This window comes from Cyprinus carpio, chromosome B17 (genome assembly GCF_018340385.1).
Source record: "Cyprinus carpio isolate SPL01 chromosome B17, ASM1834038v1, whole genome shotgun sequence".
Taxonomy (NCBI): Eukaryota; Metazoa; Chordata; class Actinopteri; order Cypriniformes; family Cyprinidae; genus Cyprinus; species Cyprinus carpio.
The window spans coordinates 27,408,497-27,429,478 of NC_056613.1; the positions used below are offsets into that span (position 1 = coordinate 27,408,497).

Below are 20,982 nucleotides of genomic sequence, written 5' to 3' on the forward strand. Positions count from 1 at the left end.
TGTTTAGATAGCTGTGTTAACCGAGACAGGACTTGTATGGCTGCGTTATCTCTCTCTCTCTCTCAATCTCTACAAATCAACATGAACAGCTTTTGTCATATAGAAGACTTTTATACAGTTTTTTTTTTTTTTTTTTGAGGACTTGTTACAGTGAATGCCAAGCTCTGCAATCTCTACTAACAAATAACAAAGAAAATGTGTATGGTCCTTGTTCATGAAGATTTGGTTTCCAAGTCAACTTCTTTGGTGTCCAAAAAGTTGATACAATGAGGTCACCATGGTGTTTTTAGTGGTTGTAAGCACATTTCTAAGCATTTTCTTGGAGGTTGTGCCTTGTTGGTTGCCTACTGAATCAAATCAGAATCCAGAAGAGTCCTGATTCTGTGTGATATTCTGGCATCCAGTTATGGCTTTGTACTGTACATACTGAAAAAAAGTGGAGAATTTTATAAATGTTGTAACTTAGTGCCTCATGTTTGTGTTCTCCATCAGGTATAAGAAACCAGAATGTGACAGTGCGGCTCGTTCTCGAGACTCAGAAATGGAAGATCTTTTTAGAGACAGAGATCTGACAGGTAAGCAGAACACTTGATGAGTTGTGTTCCAATTTGCATACCTGCACACTATTCTACACCAATTAGAAGTATAAACAGTGCAAGTCAACTCAAGTTCACGTTGAAAATTCCAACAAGAAGTGTACTTCAGTACCCAGATGATGCACTCATTTAATAAAAATAAAAAAATCTAAGGGCCCTATCATGCACCTGGCACAATGCAGCACTAGGTGCGATGACTCAAGTGTTTTTTGCTAGTTTCAGCCCAACACACTTATCATTTTCACATCCAGTGCCATGTTGCTTAAATAGCAAATGCACTTGCACCCATCTGTTTGCCCATGGGCGTGCTGGTCTGAAAACTAGGTGTGTTCAGGCGCATTGTTGGCACGTTGCTATTTTGAGGCAACTGAAAACGATTCTGCCACTGACCAACTAAAACCTAGTCTAAAGTCAATAGCACAGTATTTCTTTTATTTTTAGGGGCATGCTCAAATTATGCACTACATAGCATACACACTCTGCTTATTATACACACAGCAGCACACAAACATGCCAGATATTAAAAACGAAAGGATTACAATGTAGTAAAAGATTATTACTGTGTACGCTTTAACCTCACGCACGAGCAGATGTGTTTCCTCTCTTGAGATGCATTCAGTCTTTGCTTATGTAAATAATCCACCATGGTGCATCGCAACTGGCTTTTAAAGAAAATGGGAGATGAGACTCTGTTTGGTTTATTGTACGTTACGCCCAAAACACACCCATGGCTCATTAAGAGAATAGGTACAACCATTTTGAGCCTTTTTTTTTTTTCATTGTTAAACTAGCAAAAGTGGATTCGGACACGCAGTAAGTCCACTTAATTAACTTAATAGCTTTAATAGCATAGATTTAATAATCAGACTCGATGCTGGCATGGATGACAAACTAGCCTTTTAAATGTCATACAGTACACAGTAGAGTATATAAAGCATACAGTAGTTTAAGTGCATAGTCTATAATGTGTAACTGTCCAATTACAGTTCTGTAGTTTGTCACTCATTCTTCTGTTTATATACATATTATTTCTAAAATATTTTGATTCGTTTTCCAATTGCTAGTTAATACAGTGTATCAGTCATTTATTAGCTTTATTAACTATAGGCTACCTTTGAGGTCATTTGTAAGCTCCATCTAGTGGGCTAACTTTTTCACTATTTCATATTCCTTTTCCAGGACTATAGACCAAAAATACAGTGTTTTGTTAATTTAAATGCTATTTAGAATGATAATATCCTTCTCCTTGAAACTGACTTGCAAGTACCAAATTGTGATTCATTTCTGCAATCTAGCTAAACCCTATTGATTATTTTGTTGCATGTGCAATAATGACTGATATTGCTAATATGTTTCTCTGCACTTTAAATAGGTGTTTTATTGTATATTTTCATTTTCTTGATTATTTTGCTTACAAAAAGTCCAACAAGTTCCTTGTACGTTTGCTAATAATGTTTGACAAATGGTTACAGGATTACTGGACAAGTACAAGAACATGCAGCACCACATGTTAGCATTTAAAGGTTGTTTTCCCTTGAAATATTAGGTTTTTGCTCATTCCAGTTCGTTCCTAGGTTTTTCGCTTGTTTCCCTTTCATTTAGAATTTCATTGTAACTCCTTTTTAATTCCCCATCTGGTAAGTTTACAGAGTAAAACATGGCTCCTGACTGGGCAACAGATGTGTGGTGTAGTTTATGATGGTGTGGACCACTGGGGAGGACAACAGCAGGGGGCCGAGAGGCGCTGTCAATGCCCGGGGGACTTCTGTGAAATTATTTTTATGTACTCTACTTGAGTGCTACTTGGCACCAAAACAAAGAATCTTGGTTTCATCCTTTCAACACAGGAATGGAGAAAAAATGAACTTTTGGATAGATGTACACCCATTTCCACAGGCCAAATTCCACTACAAGACCTACCTGTAGCATCATTCTAGTGCAAACAAACAAACTCAGGGCTAATCTACATCAGGGCTTCCAACAAGCTGTCTTTATGAAGTCTACATGTGCCGAATACAGTATGGGAAGTTTGTCAAGATGAGTCTGATTCCATATGTTCTGATTTAACACTTGGGCTGAGAAGCACTGAGCCGGCACGTCATCACACTTGTCCAAACCATACAGATACTAATTGGAGTCACCTGGTGAGCCACAGGGCCCCACCTCCCATACTGCCTTGAGCCAGCAAAATCAAGAAAGTTAGTGGAACTGAGGTATAGGGTACGGCTTGAGAAAATGAACCAAAGCGAAAATGTAAACTGAGATTATTTTATTGCATACTCCTGTTTTAAGTTGCTCTTTAAGAGACACAATTAAGGCCGAAACATTGACCCAAGTCAAGCACGCCATTGCAACCAAGCATCTGGGACAGTTAAAAATGCGCTACCCAAGGTGTTCAGCAATGTGTCATAAAAGTTAACGGGGCTGCGGTGGTCTGTGAAAGTGCCCTCGTCACCTTGTCGCTCTAACTTATTTGCTACTTTACATTTCACACATGCGCTCAAGCATTTGGAAATGCTAACATCTTTTGCCCTGCATATTATGTTGATTATGCATGGGTCTTTGAACTGCTAACATGTTAAGACCGAGATCAAATGTGACTTATATTAGAAATACAAATGTATTGCATTATGTTGTTTTTCATTGGGACAGCTTTATACTTCCCTCGCTAACTGTGAGCAAAATTGAAAACAAGTTGGTCTAAGAATATTTGAATGTTGAAATATCTCTTTTGTGTCCTGCTACAAGCCTAAATGAAAATGCTTGTGGTTATACCAGACTTTCTTTAAATGTTACAGGATGTCCAGAAGGAAAGAAAGTGGAATTCATAACAAGCCTGTTGGATGCCCTTACTACTGACATGGTGCAGGCTATCAACTCACCAACCCCCTCTGGTGGTGGGAGGTAAGAATTTCATACATTTTAGAAATTTTTATGTTATTACAATAAATATTATAAGAAAGAATATTCTGAGAAATGGCATGATTGAGGAATAGCTTTTTCAGTGCTTAGAAATCAATGGAATTTTCATTTTGGGATGTTTCTTAGAACTGTCAGGGTTCCGGTAGAGGGATGAGGCAAGGACTCAATGATGCAGAGAGAAGGGCTCTTTAATAATAAAAAATAAGATAAACAAAAACTACCCCGTAGGGGAAACAGACAAAACTAGACTGGCAAGGCAAGGCACGAGAAACACAGACAAATATTTGACGACGAACTAACAACCAGACTGCAAACACAATGAGAATAAATAGGGAGCTAATGAGGAGGGTAACGAGGGAACACATGTGGGGAAAATTACATCAATAATCAGGTAACAAGATGGGTGGGGTCAAGACAATTGACGAGGACACATGGCACATAGGAACCAAGACAAAAGCCATGTGCTTACACAAAACAAAAACACAAGCACATGGCCAGCAAACCAATCACAAGCCATGTGCTTGAACTAGACACAAACTAGCAAAACTCATCAGCCGCGTGTTCACACAAGACAGCACGCCAGCGAAAACCAAGCTGCGTGCATGCAACAATACACAAAACACTGGAGACCGCACGCTCCCACAACAAGACAGAACATGGAACGCGAGTGTCCGGTCCCCGACACGAAACCGAAACTCAGCAAGACATGAGTGCCGGGATCCGAACACCAAGCTCCAACATGAAACAGGACACGCAGACGAGAGCACACGGCTCGAGCAGTCTCGAAGCCGCGCACTCACATTAAAACAATGACATGACGTGAGTGTCAGGGCTCTGTCACAAAACCATGAATGACACTAGACAGAAGTGACAGAACCCTGATAAGGACATTGTGACTTTATGTTTTAAATGTTATTATTTTATATTAGTATTATTATTATTTAAATGTTGCATTAAAACGCTGTCATTCTTTGACATTCTTAGTACTACCTGTATCTCTTCTCCTAGCCATTTGCTGTCTGTCTTCTCTCTTTCAAATTAATCAAATATCATTAAAAAAATCTTAAATGGAAAATATGTGTTAAATGTATTATACAGTATACCCCACCAACTGGGATTGTTTCTGCTCCAGGTTTGTTGAGCCTGACCCAAGCCACACACTGGAGGAACGGGTGGTTCATTGGTACTTTGCCCAGCTGGATGATAATGGCAGTCACGATATCAACAAGAAGGAGATGAAGCCCTTCAAGCGCTATGTGAAGAAGAAAGCCAAACCTAAACGATGCGCCCGCAAGTTCACCGACTACTGCGACCTTAACAAGGACAAGACCATCTCCCTTCAAGAACTCAAAGGATGCCTAGGAGTCAATAAAGAGGGTGTGCAGTTTTTTTCAATGCATTTAAGATATACAAACAGGTGATGGATTAGATTTGGTACTTTAAAGGAGCTGGAGTGGTAGTGTTTTGTTTTGGTGGAACCACATTTTGTGACGTTATTATGGAAGTTACTTAATTTCCCTTGGCACTTCCTGTTTCATTGAATACACAATGAAAGTTAGTGTTCCTACCAGCTTCCAACCAGTTTCCTTTTTTTTATTACTTCTGATATTTTCCACTTCTCTAATCAAAACCCAGTAGACAGATATTATTAAAGCATATCTTTACAGCATACTATTATTACATTATCACAATATACAAATGTACTTTTTACAAATATGATTGTGATCCAAAACAGTAGCATTGTGTCTTTTTGGCGTCAAATTGACACCAGCCAAAACACACTATTATGTATGTGTTACATGCAGTAATTGATGCATATTCTTAGTGCAAATTTTCTTAACGGTAAGTTTCCATAAGATTGGAGAAAGTCATGTACTTTCTTTGGGTTTCTGTTAAATATAGAATCCAATTTCAGACTCAGAGTTGAAAGCAGTTTATTGCTACTTTGTTTCTCATAATTGCAAATCTATATCTCAAAATGTGACTTCATATTTCGCAATGTGAATTTATTATTTCAAATTATGACTTAATTTGTCATATTTGCTAATTCATGTGAAACCATATGACTTTATATCTCACAATGGGACTGGGTATTTATTACAATGTAACACTACAGTATATCCTGCAAATTTTCACAACTGTAACTTTATGTCAAACAATATGACTTTATAACTCACAATGTGACTTTAATTGTCACAACTGTAATTTTATACCTCACGGTGTTCTTTATACACAATTATGTCAAAAATATATTTTATTTTATTTTTTTTTATTTTTTTTATTTTTGGTGAAAATGGGCTTAGTGTACTTTCTCAAACCCCAAGCAGCAGTGACTGTACTTAATGAGTCAAATACTGACACAGTGATATTTTTGTAAGAGTCTGTAGTTCCTGTCTACTGGAAAAATGTCGGGAAAACATTTTAGTCATCCTTTTCTTATTATTAACATATGTCTTTCTTGTATGTTCTTCTTATTTGCAGGTAGCACTACAAGCAGCAGTCAGGGGACAAGGCAAGGGACAAATTTGTTCAGTAAGGCCTGACTAATTGCTTTCGCACTAACATTTGCCTCAGCAGTTGCAGAGAGCAGAAATTATAATATATTAACAATATGAATAGAGTGCAAGCATCGTAGTGAGCAATATATGCCTTGCCGTTTTATGTTGGATATGGCATGAATGATGCATCCTTATGGCCACCCACATTGTGTCTGCTTTTGTGTGTGCATGTATTCTTTGTGAGCTGAATTCAATAGATGATTACTTTAATCATAGTTTTACACTGCAGTCAGGGTGCTGTATGCAATTGAGTCAGAAGGGAACTATTCTCGGAGAATAATCAAGGACAAAAACAGTAGATGCAAAGAAAGTGACATCATTATGGAGAGTAATGTAGTGGAAAATTTACATTCAACCCTAGAGCCTGAACAGCGATCATCTGAGTGAGGAAAATATGGATCTTTGCTCATATGCACTTAGTTGTAGATTTCTTTTTTTGTTGTTGTTGTTGTTGTTGTTGTTTGTTTTGTTTTTTTCAGTTGACAAGAAAGTGCAACAAAATTATTATTAAAGTATTATTTTCCACTATATTTTCTTCAGCAGTGTTTTATTTAAAAGGGTAATTATCATAAATATACAAATTTTTACATCTCAACTTCATTATTAGTGAGACTAACAAACATTTTCATGATTTTGATATACTGAAAAGCTTTTCACTACTGACTATCCTAAGCTGATTCTATATAAATATACTATAAAAGGTCTAAATAAATGTGATTTTTGCCCCCAGAATGGAGTGGTAAGGTTAGCTAAATGGGCCATGTTAAACAGCCAAAACTTGGCCTTTGAGTTGGAAGCAACTCCTACCCTCAGATAACTGGGCCGGATGGTGCGGCAGCCCACAATCAACCTGATCCTCCGCTGATCGAGTTAAAATAATGCTCCATCCCATCATTAGCTGCACTAGAAGTTCTGCCACTCCATCACCGTCCAAAATACTAGCTACTTATGTTACTTATTACAAGAAGACATCCCATCTAATGGCTTTTGTTGGACAAAAGTTGCAGGTTTGGAGTTGCTCGCTTCTCCTCGAACACATCATTTACTCTACTTCATAGATAAGCAATGACAAGTGCATTAGTTGGACTGTAAAATATTTCCAACCTCATAAATCTAGTAGGAGAATACAGTTTCCAAAATAACCACCAGGAGTCACGACCCCAGGCTTTTTTTCTCTTTTCCGTTTTATATCTGAAAAAAATATAGCGCTGTCATGACTTCGCTGTATATTACCGGGTTATGAGAGGGAAAGTGTGGTTTAAATATTAATCCTGATGTGCTTCTCCATATCGGCCTCCTCTGGTTTGTGGTTCTCTAAAGTGGAACTTAAGGGGAGAAATTATTTATCTAAATGCTATAATTCTGTGTGTCCAGACCCACCTGTTTCTCTCTGCTAAATTACAGCATGAGGTTTAATTCATTGGGCTCCTGTGTGTAGATGCTCAGAAGTCATGCGCAGCATTATAACTGGTTTGTATAAGACTTGGTGGCACCATTTACTTCACATTTGATTAGTGGTAGTCTTCAGTGATATTTTCTTTAGAGCCACAGAAGAAAAAAAAAAAAACTTATTTGGAAGCACGACTGTTTATTTGAAAGGATGGCAACTGTAATAGCTCTGAGACAGAGACTGTCTCACTGGTGTCGGAGACAGAGAAACAGAGCAGAAAGCAGAGACGTTCTGTCTCATAGCACGATGACAAGTCACTCTCTTGCTCCTTCGTGCTCACCGTCTGACTTTGGTCTGTTTTTGTCAGCCATAATGTTTTGCTCGTAGTTAGGTGTTTAGCATTTGATGACAGGCTCGCTAGCCCACTAGCACCGTTTCTCGCCAGCTCGCTCTCCGACCAGTGGGATTCCCTTGTTATTAGTCAAGTAGCTGCTGTTTACCCTGCCTTGTGGGTTCTGGTAGCCTAGCAGAAACCCACTAAGGTCCCAGCGAGGGCTGAGCTCATGTGTTTACACTGGCGCTGCCCACTTCAACCTAAAATCAGTGGCCGGGAGCGGGTAGAAAGTCAGGCCCAGTGGACCGTGACTAGCACTGCCAAGATAAACAGCTGTTTCGCTTGGAGAGCTGAGGGGGCTTCTCCTACCCACAGACAAAGTGTTTGCTTTTCAACACCCCCCTCCCATGTACACACTCGAGGGTTGATGAATTGGGCCTAGCTTCTCCAAAAAGACAGTTTTATGTCTTGTCGCTTAAGTGTACTGGAAGGAAAATTGATGAGTCTGATGTAGTTGTGATTTGGGACCATGCGCTGCCAAAATATCTACGACGCAATGAGAGCCAATAGACATTTCCTTCATCTGGCTGTGGCTGTTTGACAATGAATGTATGACAAATTGTAACATAATTTATTCAGTTACAATACAATATACTTGCAGTTACTGCAATCGAGACACCAGAATTATGTTGATAGTGCTCTTTACTACAGGGTTTTATAAAACAGGTTTTCTTACACAAGTGAATAACTGATGGCATTTATAAAATTCATAACACTCAATATTATTCTTATGCCTATTGTGCTATTAAATGTTTAGTCATTTAGCTACTTACGTTTTATCGTACAATTTATGACTGAAGCATCATTATGGAATTCTGCCAGTCTCATTATAACAGCTGACTTGTTTCCTCTCTGCCCAAATGGGCAACGACTTCACAGCCAGGGTTTGAGCACAATGGTACATCATTAAACTGAGTTCAGACAGGCTTCTGAGGCAGCATATCAGTCGAATGATCAGCATCAGTATTTACTTAATATGCTAATTTCTTGTTATAAATGAAATCAAAAGCTGTGATCTGCTGCAAGAAAGGTGCAAGATCCAAGCTACCTAAAACATGACGCATAAGCACATGGTTTATTGTGGCTATTCAGATGTGTGTGTTGTTTAATGCGTGTGTTTTCCCCAGTGCAACAAGCGCATAACTTAAATTACTTATGGTTTTGTCCTTATTTGAAAATATCAGAAAGTCTCTTTTCCACAAAGGCAATTTAACAGGTAATTGGATCTGAATGTAAGTTTCTTATATTTAAAGGGATGGTTCACCGTTTTGTTTTTTGTTTTGTTTTTCTAGGCTTGATTGTGTTAATGGGGTGCAGTCTAACGTGTTAATGCTTCGTTTAAAAAACAAAATAAACTGCCAGAAATTTAAAAGACGGATATCTCCGTTGGCATTGACCTTTCAGCTTCGCAACTTTGTGAATATTACACAATAACTAACGTTAAAAAAGTGAAATCGCAATCAACCACCCCTTTAACTCAAGGAAATCAGAGAAAACTTCTATAGTAGCCACATTAGTTGTAGTTATTGTCCCTGGTAGAAATAATGTGAAACCTAAGGTAGTTTTCTGTTTTTTTTTCTGGCTTAGGGTGGTCTGGTTGGTCATTCAGGGAGTCCAAATTGGCCTTCAGCTCAATAGTGTCCAAAACCAGCATACCAGCTAAGACAAGTAAAGCAGACTGATACAATTTAAATTTTAATTATTATTATTTATTTTATTTTTTTGTCTTCTTCTTCTTCTTCTTCTTCTTCTTCTTCTTTCATTGCAATACATTGCAATACATTGCAGTGGATCTAGTTTACACTTTGTTTGGTAAAGACACACAATCATGGTCTTCAATTTTTAAGTTCTTCAAGTTCTTTCTTTTCAGCTTTTTAAAACATTGGCTCATTTGAATGGTCAGCACTATACCTCTCAAACACAGACACTATAATTGCTAGTTAGAGCACCAACTTTTGCCTCAAACTTGTGACAGAAAAAGACACTACCAGATTGCATTGACTCACTTCTTCCTTTTTTGGCTGGGAAATGAAGACAATTAAAGTGTACTTGCTTGGAGTTACTGTAGTCCAACATTAAAAAAAAAGTGTGAAATCTATTGTACAGGCATTCTTTTCATTATATGCAAGAAACTCAGAACTAAATACACTAATTATTAGCCTCTAATGTGCAGCTTAGCTTTTATGTCTTTGTTGCCAATTAAGAGTGCTCTTAAAGCAGGGGTGGGCCATCCTTCCAGGCTAATTGTTTAAGGACTCATTTCACTATATGGGACCCACCTGCTCTGCACATTTCTACAGAATCTACCAGTGCATTGTAACACTTATTTTGGTACTTCCTCTCATTAATGCAGTTTAAAGTGTTTTAGAAGCATATTAAAGATAGCATGCATGCTGCTGAATTGTTTTCAAGCATTCAGTGGTAAAAATGCCCAGTTGCTGTAAGATGGACAAAAAGTAAATGTCAGACTGAAGAGGTTTTAGAGCGCTGGAAAATATGTCAGTTTGTTTGCTTTCATTTTGACAGCAGACGTGAGGCTTGACTCGCTCTCGACTCTTATTTCTGGCGCAAGAAAGAGGCATTGTGTGTGCATGCCATTAGCCTTGTGAACACGAAGCTTTAAGCATCTGGCTGGGAGAATGTTGCAGACACACTGATTTGTTGCATCTTAGTCATTTACGATAATTATGGATGACATCATGGTGATGTTTTCTATGGAGTATTTAAAAAAGAAAGCAGACTGCTTGTTTAGGAAGTTTGGCACCGACTGGGAGTGAATCGCCCTCGCTTTTTTTAAAGTGTCCTTCTTTTCTGTAACCTTTTGTATACAAGTCTAACTTACAGTAGGTTTATTGTACGTTCAGATTTTATAGCATTTGCTTTCAATTTCCTCTGTTTTGCATTGCTCAGTATTTTTTTTTCTCAACTAATGGGTTGTGATCCAAAAATGCAAGTTGCAAGTTGCTGAGAGCCTGATTTTGCAGAATATTTGTAATACCCTTCTTAATGTTGTACAAATAATTTTTTTAATCAGGATCAGTAATACCTTGTTGCACACCTTTTCTGCCAACGGGCACTAGCCTACCCTTCCAGGTCTCCAATGTTCGGCCTAATCAGAGATCAGCAGTCAGGTAAGAGAGCTCTCAGACACACTGGATCTGGTTTCCCTGGCCTTTATCAGATGAGGGGGACGGGGGTGAGCAGGGAGAGGCTTTGTGTCCTTAATGGTGCAGTCATTTCATCACTTTACCGCTCTGAAAGAGTAGAGGCCAAAGTGGACCCTTTTTCTGGTGCCTGTTAATTACCGAAGGGAATTGGGCTTTTGAGGAGAATGAGTACACAGACACTGAGAGCTAAAAGAATTCTCCATGCTAACAGACAAACAAGACAAACTCTCAGATTCGCCCCAAAACTGCCCCCACATCGCCATTAGCTTTAAAAGTTGTGACCACGCAAATACTAGGTATGTTTGAAAGGTATAGCGGTAAACATAGAGGTAACATACAGAAAACAGAGGTAAGCAGGCACATTTACCCAACTTTTTGATAATTTTTGGTGAATAGTTTTGCTGCTAAGTATATTCTGCAAGGTCTCGAAATTATAAATCATTTTCACTGGTTAATTTACATGTGCAAACTATTCACTAGAATGAAACATAATTTCCAGAGAAAAGAACATTTAAAATTGTGTGCAATATCTTGGTCTCCTGTAAAGCTATGGCACAATTCATTCTGACATTAAAAGCAAATCATGGTTTTCATAGTAATAGTTGTTGGACAAAGTAGCTTGCTACTGAAAACTACAGTATTTTGAAAATAGCGTAGTTATAATACTACTGAAAAATGTAGTTAAGGAAACTAATACTTTTGTCTCTCTATCACCACCTGTGGTTAAAACATAAAATTGGAACTTATTTGCACTTTTTCACTGTTTTATGGCAGGTTTGTCACTCCACTTTAAGACCCACTGACATCAATAAGAAAGATGATAAATGTGTTGTTTGAGCAAGTAAGTAGCATACTGCATTCCATGCCATAGTAGTCAGGTCTTCTATTCTTTACTAGGGTACTAGGGTATGTGTACAATGTGTGTTATATAAAATTGATCATCATTCATACTGCGTGTGTGCAGACTGATTTTTTTTTTTTTTTAACTGTTCATACTCATCTCACGTTTACGTCTTGAATTTTATTTGTACTAATAAGGCAGTTCACAAGGTGGCAACACTCGTCTAGACTGATGTTCATAGTTAAAAAAGAAAGGAACAGTACACTACTGCAAAAACATCTCAGGTTACGTATGTAACCATGGTTCCCTGAGAGGGGAACGAGACACTGTGTCTACCATAGCCATGGGAGTTGCCCCTAGCACACCTTGATGTCTGTCACTAGAGGTGGCTTTGGGGAACACCTTCAGCATGACTTCAGGTGTCTGAAGCATACATCTAAACACAACAAAAACACTGGCCAGCGATAGCCTATGTTGTCATTACCCGGCACGATCACAGTATAAATGGGTGCCAGGAGAACATCTCATCCGCTTCTTCATCTGAAGATTGTGTCTGAAGCATGGCAAGGAAACTAGAGGACGTAGTGTCTCGTTCCCTTCTCAGGGAACCATGGTTACATACGTAACCTGAGATGTTCCCTACTGATGGATCTTCAAACAGAATTCTCTAGAGGTCACTTTGGGGAACAGTATACCCACACTGCCATGCTGAAGGGAGTACATGCCAGAAACCACAGCGAGCACTAAGTACCAACTCTACCATAGCCATGGGAGTTGCCCCTAGGATGCCTTGACGGCTGTCAGTGACATTATCCCCACCGGCCAAGGGCCTGAGCTGCATATCCTAAACAACTCACATGTTAAGGGCTGGGTTGGGAAGACCGAGCCTAGGGCAGGGCTTAAAGGCTTGGAATCAGAAGAAGAGATTCCTTTGGGGCAATATGGCCAGGTGTCTAAAAACCAAACGAGACCCTGGCCTGTCACCCAGGGGGCTACCGCCAGTTCTGAATGAGCTTGCTCAAACAGATTTTTGGCAGCAACATCCTGCTCAGAAAAGTATCAACAGGGATACATAAGTTGAGTGGAGCCTAAGGTGAAAACCGGGGCCTAAACCAACTCAGAGAAAGGGAACGAGGCTAACAGCATGCAACCCTTACCATACAGGATTTTAGAAAATGCACAGAATGCTTAGTGTGCAAACTTACCATAGCATTGCTTGCATAGCATAGCATAAGCATAGGATTTAGAAACACTGTTTCTAAGGGGTAACCGAAGCGGTTACTTAGACAAGCCTAAGAACCCTACATGACTGTGGCGTGCTCAGGGAAACACAGATAATCCAGCGGGAGATTGCATACTGAGAGCGCATATGGATTGAAAAGGCATATCTCCGAGAAAAACCCTCCATGTGAGGGGAGTATTGCCAACTCAACCATAGCAGTCACAGAACAGACTCCAGAGCATCTTCTCATGCATAGCTAGAAGGAGTGAAGCACCCAGCTCTCAGACTGAGAGGGGGACATCAATGCCCAACTGGGAAGCAGCGTGCTCATAGATAACCCTCCAGGGTGAGGGAAGTACTGCTGAGCTCACCAAGAGAGCAGCCTAAGAGGAAGGCAGAGTCCCGATCTGCTACCCAGCAGAGCTCACAGAGCGAAGGATTCGACTCTCAAATGAGATGGATTCAAATGCTCAGAAGGGAGTGGTGTGCTCGCAAGAGACCCTCCATGGTGAGGGGAGCACAGCTAGCTCACTCAACAGCAACCCACCAGGGAGGCAGAAGATGGCCCAGCAACCTGGAATGACTGCTAACCGGAGCTCAAAGGAGCAGAGGCCCCAACTCCGAAATAGGAGGGGAACTTAGATGCTCAATCTGGGAGTGGCGTGCTCATAGGTGACCCTCTATTGTGAGGGGAGCACAGCTAGCTCGCCCAAAGAAGCAGCCTGCCAGGGAACCAGAAGGTGGCTCAGCAACCCGGCATGACTGCTGACCGGAGCTCAATGGAGCGAAGGCCCAACTCTCAAAATAGGAGAGGATCTCAGATGCTCGATTTGGGAGCAGCGGGCACATAGGTGACCCTCTAAGGTGAAGGGAGCACTGCTTAGCTCAATCAATCAAGGAGAGCAGGCCCAAAGAGAACCTATAGTGGCAACGGGAGCCAAAAGCCCATTCATGCATATAGAGTTACTGCTTCTCAGAGCAAAAGCATTCAGGAAGGGTTTCCACAGAAACATATCTCACAAGTTACAGGTACACGGAACTCAGCTTACTCAAGCCCACTCTGCGAAGGGGCGATTCACTGGTTCGACCATAAGGGCAATGTGGCAAGGAGGTCCCGTGGGCCTGACCATCTACAGAGTGGAGTTAAGGAGTGTTAAGCCACTCAATTCCTCAGTGAGAGGAGCTCTAGCTCAGAGAGCGTGCATGATGGTTGAGAGGATGACTCAAATCTCAGGAGACCCCTCGGGGCGAGACATGAGTAGCACATCCTGGCCGAGGCAGCTTCTCGAAGCAAACACCCAACCAGGACCTCAGGGAGCACGTCAAGAAGCATTATACTCCGAAAAATGCTCAACCTGAATGGAGGACCCGCAAGTCCTGAGGTAACAGCATAATACTGGGGACCTGATGTCTAACGAGGATCCCGCAGAAGCCCAGCGACTTGGCTGTGTGGTCCAGTAGGCATGAAGCCGAGGATGTAAGGCTAACATCCAGCCTAGATCCAGTACCGACGGGTGAGAACATCACCACAATTGGTCAACAGCAAGGGGTTCTGATTTCAGCAGGGGAGGTGCTCGCAGAGGTCCTAACCCTGAAGCAAAGTCAGAAAAACAGAAACAGGTCCAAGTAGCGCTGCGGAGAAAACTAGTTAGTGAATTCACATAAACTAGCAATAGAGTAAATTAAATGGATCATACTTATCAACCACAGCTCCCGCGCATGACTCAAGCTCACAGATATAATCTGAAGGCGAAGTCCGAACAGCACTTGGGTCCATACCATCAGTAGGTGGTTCTGTGGGACATAGAAACTAACCAAAAACATCATAGATCCAGCAGGAGAGACTGTAATTCGAGCGCAGGAGGCTCCTGCCTAACCTCGGTCAGGTGGGTGGCTTTAGGGGAATTAAGGGGAGGAAGTGGTGGTCTGCTTAGTGGCACAGAGAATGAAATCTGTGGTGTGACACAACTCAGCCATCTCATCAGGTAAATAACAGATAAATAGATAAACCCCATAGCTTTATCCAGGTCTTTCAACAGGTCAGCCTGATAAACCTGAAGCACTGCCATGGTGTGCAATGAATCTGCAGCCTGACCTGCTGCTGCTTACACATTGCCATTCCAACAAGATGTATCTTGAAGGGGTTTGGATGGCGGGGAGGGAGCCTTAAGAGAAGATGTCTCACCCACAGAGAGATAGCAGGCCAGCGTCTCTTCAATAGGGAGCATCTTCTCATAACCGTTCTCAATCATCCCCTCAATATTGGCATAACTGGTATGCTGAAACCTATGGATGCGGGACGAAAATGAATTTTTTTCAAGCCTTCTCGATCTCCACATGAGATCAGGAAGAAATGGAAGGCTCACTGGAGCTGAAGGGTTTTGGTCAGACAGATAACGCTCATCGAGGCAGCCTCGAGGCACTACTTTCTTGACCGCACGTTCCATAACCACAAGCAATCCAGTACGCAGGGCAGGTGGAATGAGAAGACTCAGTCTCAACTTCTTCATCCTCATCTGACATCTCCTGCTCTTCCTGGCTTGGAGCCAGCAAAACACTAGCCGCTTGATCAAACGATGTAAGAGAAATAGCATCGTCATCCAGCAGCTCACTCTCATCCATGACTGATGAGCCTGAAAGGGAAAGACCCTTTTTCAACTCATCAGCCAGATCCACCTACGATCCCCAAAAGCTAATTTTCATTCATGCCTCAGCAGCAGCTGGTCCTGAACCACAGGGAGCTGATGTCTGTCCCTCTTTCCTCAAAAAGGGAGACAAACGAGAGCAGAGCTTTTTCATCGGAAAGCGCTCACAATGCACGCAGATTGCCCCCTCGAGGACATCGCGCGCATGCTCTTTGCCCAAACAAAAGACACAAAGACAGTGTGTGTCATCAGGTATCAAATAATGAGGACATGGATCCACACACTTCTTAAAGCCTTACTAATGCTCGCCATGGTACAGAAAAAAAACCTTTTTACCGGAATGCACGCTTCAAACAAAACAGTCCTGAAGAGGATGACGTGTTCTCCTGTTGCTCTTTTATACTGTGATCGCGCCGGGTAATGACGTCATAGGCCATCATAGGCCAATGTTATTGTCGTGTTTAGATGTATGCTTCAAGCACCGGTCATGCTGAAGGCGTTCCCCAAAGCGACCTCCAGAGGACGCAGTTCGAAGTTCCCTCGGAAGGGAAGAATAAATGCTTGCAGTGATGGATGCTTATGTGAGTGGGTTATGACAAACCTGCAACTCTAGATTAACAACAGTTTTAAGACATTTTTATCAGTCATAAGTTTTGAAGAAAGATAGCACAGGCACTGGAGTCTACATAAAACACTGTACACAAAAACCAAACTATTCTAAAAAAACTTAAGGGGCCTGGAAAAGTAAGTTTGTGTGTGTAGTAAATTCTATACTATACTATAGTTGATACAACAGGTCGTTTCCTTTTGATTGAGCGTCCACCTGCATTTCCCTACCCCCAAATGCCTGCTGTTGACCTCACACACACATACACACACATCTGATGGACTCTCCAGGGCCCGGGACCCCCCTCTGCCTGTCAAACCCTTCCCCCATGGGGAAGAGGAGGGGGTTCTTCACTGGAACTCTTGTACTCCCTTTCACAGCTGCAAGCAATCTGTCCGCTTTACCCATCTCCCCAGTTCCTTAGATTCTCTCTGATTGATAGCCCCAAAAGGAGTCTTATGGCCCAAACTGCGGACACCAAATGTCCCTGTTCCCAATGCCATCATGATCCAATTACACGGCACATCAGTCCGTTATGTTTTACTGTATAGGACATGGTGTGAACTAAATACTCTGTCTTTGTGCCAGATGTAGGGTTTATGTTATGAAAATTACCTTTTTTATACTGTGAAGCAGCAATTTTTCATAAATCTCTAATGATTTGTGGTCTAATGTCAGACGTCCCAACCTCAAAGGCAGAATGGATAAGTGAGAGAATTCAAGACAAGGATGTAGCAGTAGAGAAAGAATTACACATCAGCCGCAGGGGAAGGATCTGTTTCCCACACGAGTTTGCAAAGAGAACAAACATGGCCTCTCATCCTACCGTCCACATTAAGATGCTCACATATGCACTGCATATTTTAAATAAAGCCAGTTCATTATTGGCGCTGACATCGAACATATCATCTTGAATGTATTTGTTGCATCTGGAGATGTTCTTCTCTCAGTCAAAGCCCACACATCCGCAATGCCGGAACAACATGTTGTTTGCCCCATATCTCTCTTCCTATTTTGTGTGTGTGTGTGTGTGTGTTTTGAGAGAGAGAGATTGCAGACAAGATCTAGGGTGCATGTATGTGCGCATATGTGAACTTGTGCATGCATGAGTGCAGATAATCTCAAGAATGCTGCCGTCTTGTCACGCTATTGCTGTTTTGCCGCATCTGTAGGCCAGCTAAGCTGAGACACCTCGCTGCTCACCTATCTCACCACACTGTCTGTTTTCCAGTAGGTCGTCTGGTCTGAAGACAGAAAGTTCCAGAAGATGAGGCAGTAGCACAAAGCATGGTGGGAAGGCATCTGTTCACTGCTGGAAGAGTACAACAAAGGATTCTGAGAAATTATTAAGAGGTTCCTTAAGAAAAAAAAAAAAAGATGAAAATGATATCATGGAGCCAAAATATTTGCACTTTCTCCTCCCATTGTTAGACATTTTATTATGTCCTTTGTGTTGTAAACGTCTTATTAATATGACTATAATATGAGAACACAGACTGTAAGAGTGAATGATTACCTGCTTCTGTCCACATTTTTAGCACATCCACGCTCAATCCAGACAGTATTATAGTTGTGTTCGAATGAGACATTTTTGAATGTCATTTTCGAAAAAACAAGCGTTCTATTTTGAAATTAGCTTGTCTTTAAATGCCTCTTCTTCAGTTTGCTGTTGTTTTTGATAATGTCCACTCAACCAGTATGTTTGCTCCTTTGTTCACCTTGGCAACGGAACTAATGGAGCATTGATAGTGAAAAAGAAATGGAGCGAAATCGTTTCTGTCAACAAACATTAGCTACGGTCTCTCAGACCTGCACCTCAGTACACTAGTAATGTACACATAACCATCGCCTGAGAATTAGCAGTAAGTTCCACATGGTTTGTTCAGAAGTCAGAAGTCAAAAACACTATCACGCTAAATAAGTTTTTTTTAAATGTCACGAAACTTTTCACTTAGCTTTACTATCTTCAGATGGATTATTCAGTAAGTACATGGTGTGTCTCACATGGTGTTCTGTTGTGGCTGTTGTTGTTTTTTTGTTGATGTTGTTTTTTTACGTAATGCCTTTATCAAATCTTGAACCTTCAAATGACAAATAGTACAGTAAAAATGAGTGCTGTAGACTGATTTGTGCACAGAATTAATCTAATTTAGAAGTACTTTTCATAAGAATTACTTCTCTCCATACATCTCTTCTTCCCGAGCTGGGTATTTGCATACACTTTTTGGACATGTACTATGGTATTCTTTGAGGTTCCTGGGAATGGCATGTAAATAGCATGGTAATCAATCAGTGCCACTGTATTTTACCATGGTATTACCAGTTTTTTTTTTTTTTTTTTTTTTGTGTAGGATTCCATTTTTCTTCTCTGGCTAGAAGAGGATTGTATAAATCAGGAGGTTTGTGTAGGTCTTACAATAATTCAGTGTGTAAAAAAAAAAAAAAAAAAAAAAAGTTCTTTTGCAAAGTCGCTGAGCTTATGTCCTGTCTGGTGTGATTTATTGTTAAGCATCTGTGTTAGCTGGAGTGTGTTCAATAGCAATGATTTGTTTCTCAGCCAAGGTAATCAATTGTAGTTGTGTTGCAGGAATGACTATGAGAAAGGGGTAATTGATTTAAATGTATTGATTGTTTTCATATTGTAATTAAAGTTAACTTCTGTGTCATCATTGACTGGGCTTTCATAATGGTAATTTCTTGTTGATTCCAAAAGGGAAACTTCCAAACTCGTGCAAGAAAACAATAAAATTAGAGATATAAATATATTTACCCCTTATTTTGATGACTGTACATTTCCACTTTAGGAAAGATTTGTTTTATGGCTCTTTATGTTTGGTCCACCCCCCGCCCCCTTCATGTATGTATGTGTGTGAGTGTTTTATCTTTCTGTGTGTGTGTTTTTGCTTGTTGGCATGTACTTGGAAGCCATTACTTTGGCTTAAAAATTAAATTAGTCAAGTTGTTAATATTTATCATATGTGGGTTTTTTTTGTTTGTTTGTTTGTTTGTTTAGTTTTTTCTTCAATTTACTCTTAAAACAGTGCTTAGCAAACTCAGAATGTGATGTCAGCATCAATTCAATTAAGACCATAGATTAAATTGTTAGTAGGCAGTACAAATCATATATATATATATATATATATATATTATATATATATATATATATATATATATATATATATATATATATATATATATATATATATACAATTGTAAAGTCTGCTCATTAAAAAGTAAAAATGAAAGTCAGTGACAATACACAAAAGGAAAAAAAAAAATCTTTCTGCTTGTTTTTTTAACATTCCCTGATTATGTGCATCATCATAATGTAGAAATGACAGCGAGTGACAATACACACATACAAAATCTAACTGTCTGCTTGTTTTTTTTTCTGAGGATGTACATATTTTGCTCATTGTACTGTAATTCAAATGATATATTTGTAAAAAAAAATAATAATAATAAAATAAAAAACACTTAAGCATACTTTTGAAAAGAGTTCTCCGTATGGATACAATATACTTTAAAATAATATGCTTAAGTGTGAACTGACTGTAATGTTTTTGGACACTTAATTGCATTTGCAATTAAATGAAAATGCATTATGGTGTTACAAAAAAAAAAAAAATTACATAAGTATTTTAATTTAGCATGAAAAGTTTAAAAACAATTATTGAAATACTTTAATGTAAATATTTTCATAGGATATTACAAAGTGCAATTTCAAAATGGTCATAAAAGTGTGCTCGTAAGCACTTATATATACTTTACAAGTGCACATTTAATACAAGTAAGCACATATTTATCAAAAGTGTTAGATGACGTCAGAACACAGACAAATACATACAAATGTCAAAATACCCATCTTGGAGAGTATGTAAAAAAAAAACAGTTGGTTATGTCTCAAGTGAAAGTAAACAGTTGAGAAAAAAATAAGATGTGTATTATATTGGATGCATTTGTTGTCTCTTAAAGTGACTGCGCCTAATTTACTAGCTGCAGTAACGTTAATCCAAGAAAAATAAATGAAAGAAAGAATTTTTTTTGTATTTTTTATTTTTTATTTTTTTTGACTAGTAGGTGCAGGACACTTTAATTCATTTATGTAAGTGAGTATAGCAAAATAAAGCGCACTGTGACATATACCCAAAAAATCTTCATACTTTGGACTACTAGTGAAATTGATTTAAAAAAAAAAAAAAAATTTGGGACCAAAAATTATTCAGACACTTTGACCTCACCATGTTTTGCTTACGTGTTTTTTCCTGAATTGCTAATGCAACCTTTTCACACAACAGACTGAACAAAATTAAGCATTGCTTGGTAATTGGTCAACAAAGTATTGATAGCTGTGTAAATATTGTCATACTAACAGCTGTCTGAATTTTTGGTTGATTGTAATCCATTGCATACCTTTCTATAAAAGTTATGACATTATCAAGATGAATTTGTTCTAACACAGTTTATCTCTGAGTTCTTGTCATATTTTATTACCATTTTCTAAACTATAGCAAATAAACTGTGATAATGTGAGAAATGTTGAAGGGGTCTGAATAAATTTTGGTTTGGTTTGGTTTTTATTTTATTTTAGATTGAAGACTGTGCAGTGCTATTTAATATTTAATTATTTGGTTTCTGTA

General features: G+C 39.5%; 1 protein-coding gene across 8 annotated transcripts in view; it reads left to right on the forward strand.

The window, feature by feature from the left end:
• Positions 1 to 19,015, forward strand: part of LOC109087477 (SPARC-related modular calcium-binding protein 1-like) — a 55,070-nt gene extending 36,055 nt beyond the window's left edge. For 5 of the 8 annotated variants that reach the window (XM_042742967.1, XM_042742963.1, XM_042742968.1 and 2 more), the window contains 5 exons: positions 493 to 575; positions 3,395 to 3,500; positions 4,651 to 4,895; positions 6,000 to 6,030; positions 17,574 to 19,015. In XM_042742967.1, the coding sequence (XP_042598901.1) occupies positions 493 to 575; positions 3,395 to 3,500; positions 4,651 to 4,895; positions 6,000 to 6,030; positions 17,574 to 17,613 (505 nt within the window). In that variant the 3' untranslated portion in view covers positions 17,614 to 19,015. Of the gene's footprint in view, positions 1 to 492; positions 576 to 3,394; positions 3,501 to 4,650; positions 4,896 to 5,999; positions 6,051 to 17,573 lie in introns of all 8 variants that reach the window. The other 3 variants (XM_042742964.1, XM_042742966.1, XM_042742965.1) reach the window with 3 other exon arrangements.
• Positions 19,016 to 20,982: the final 1,967 nt, after the last annotated feature.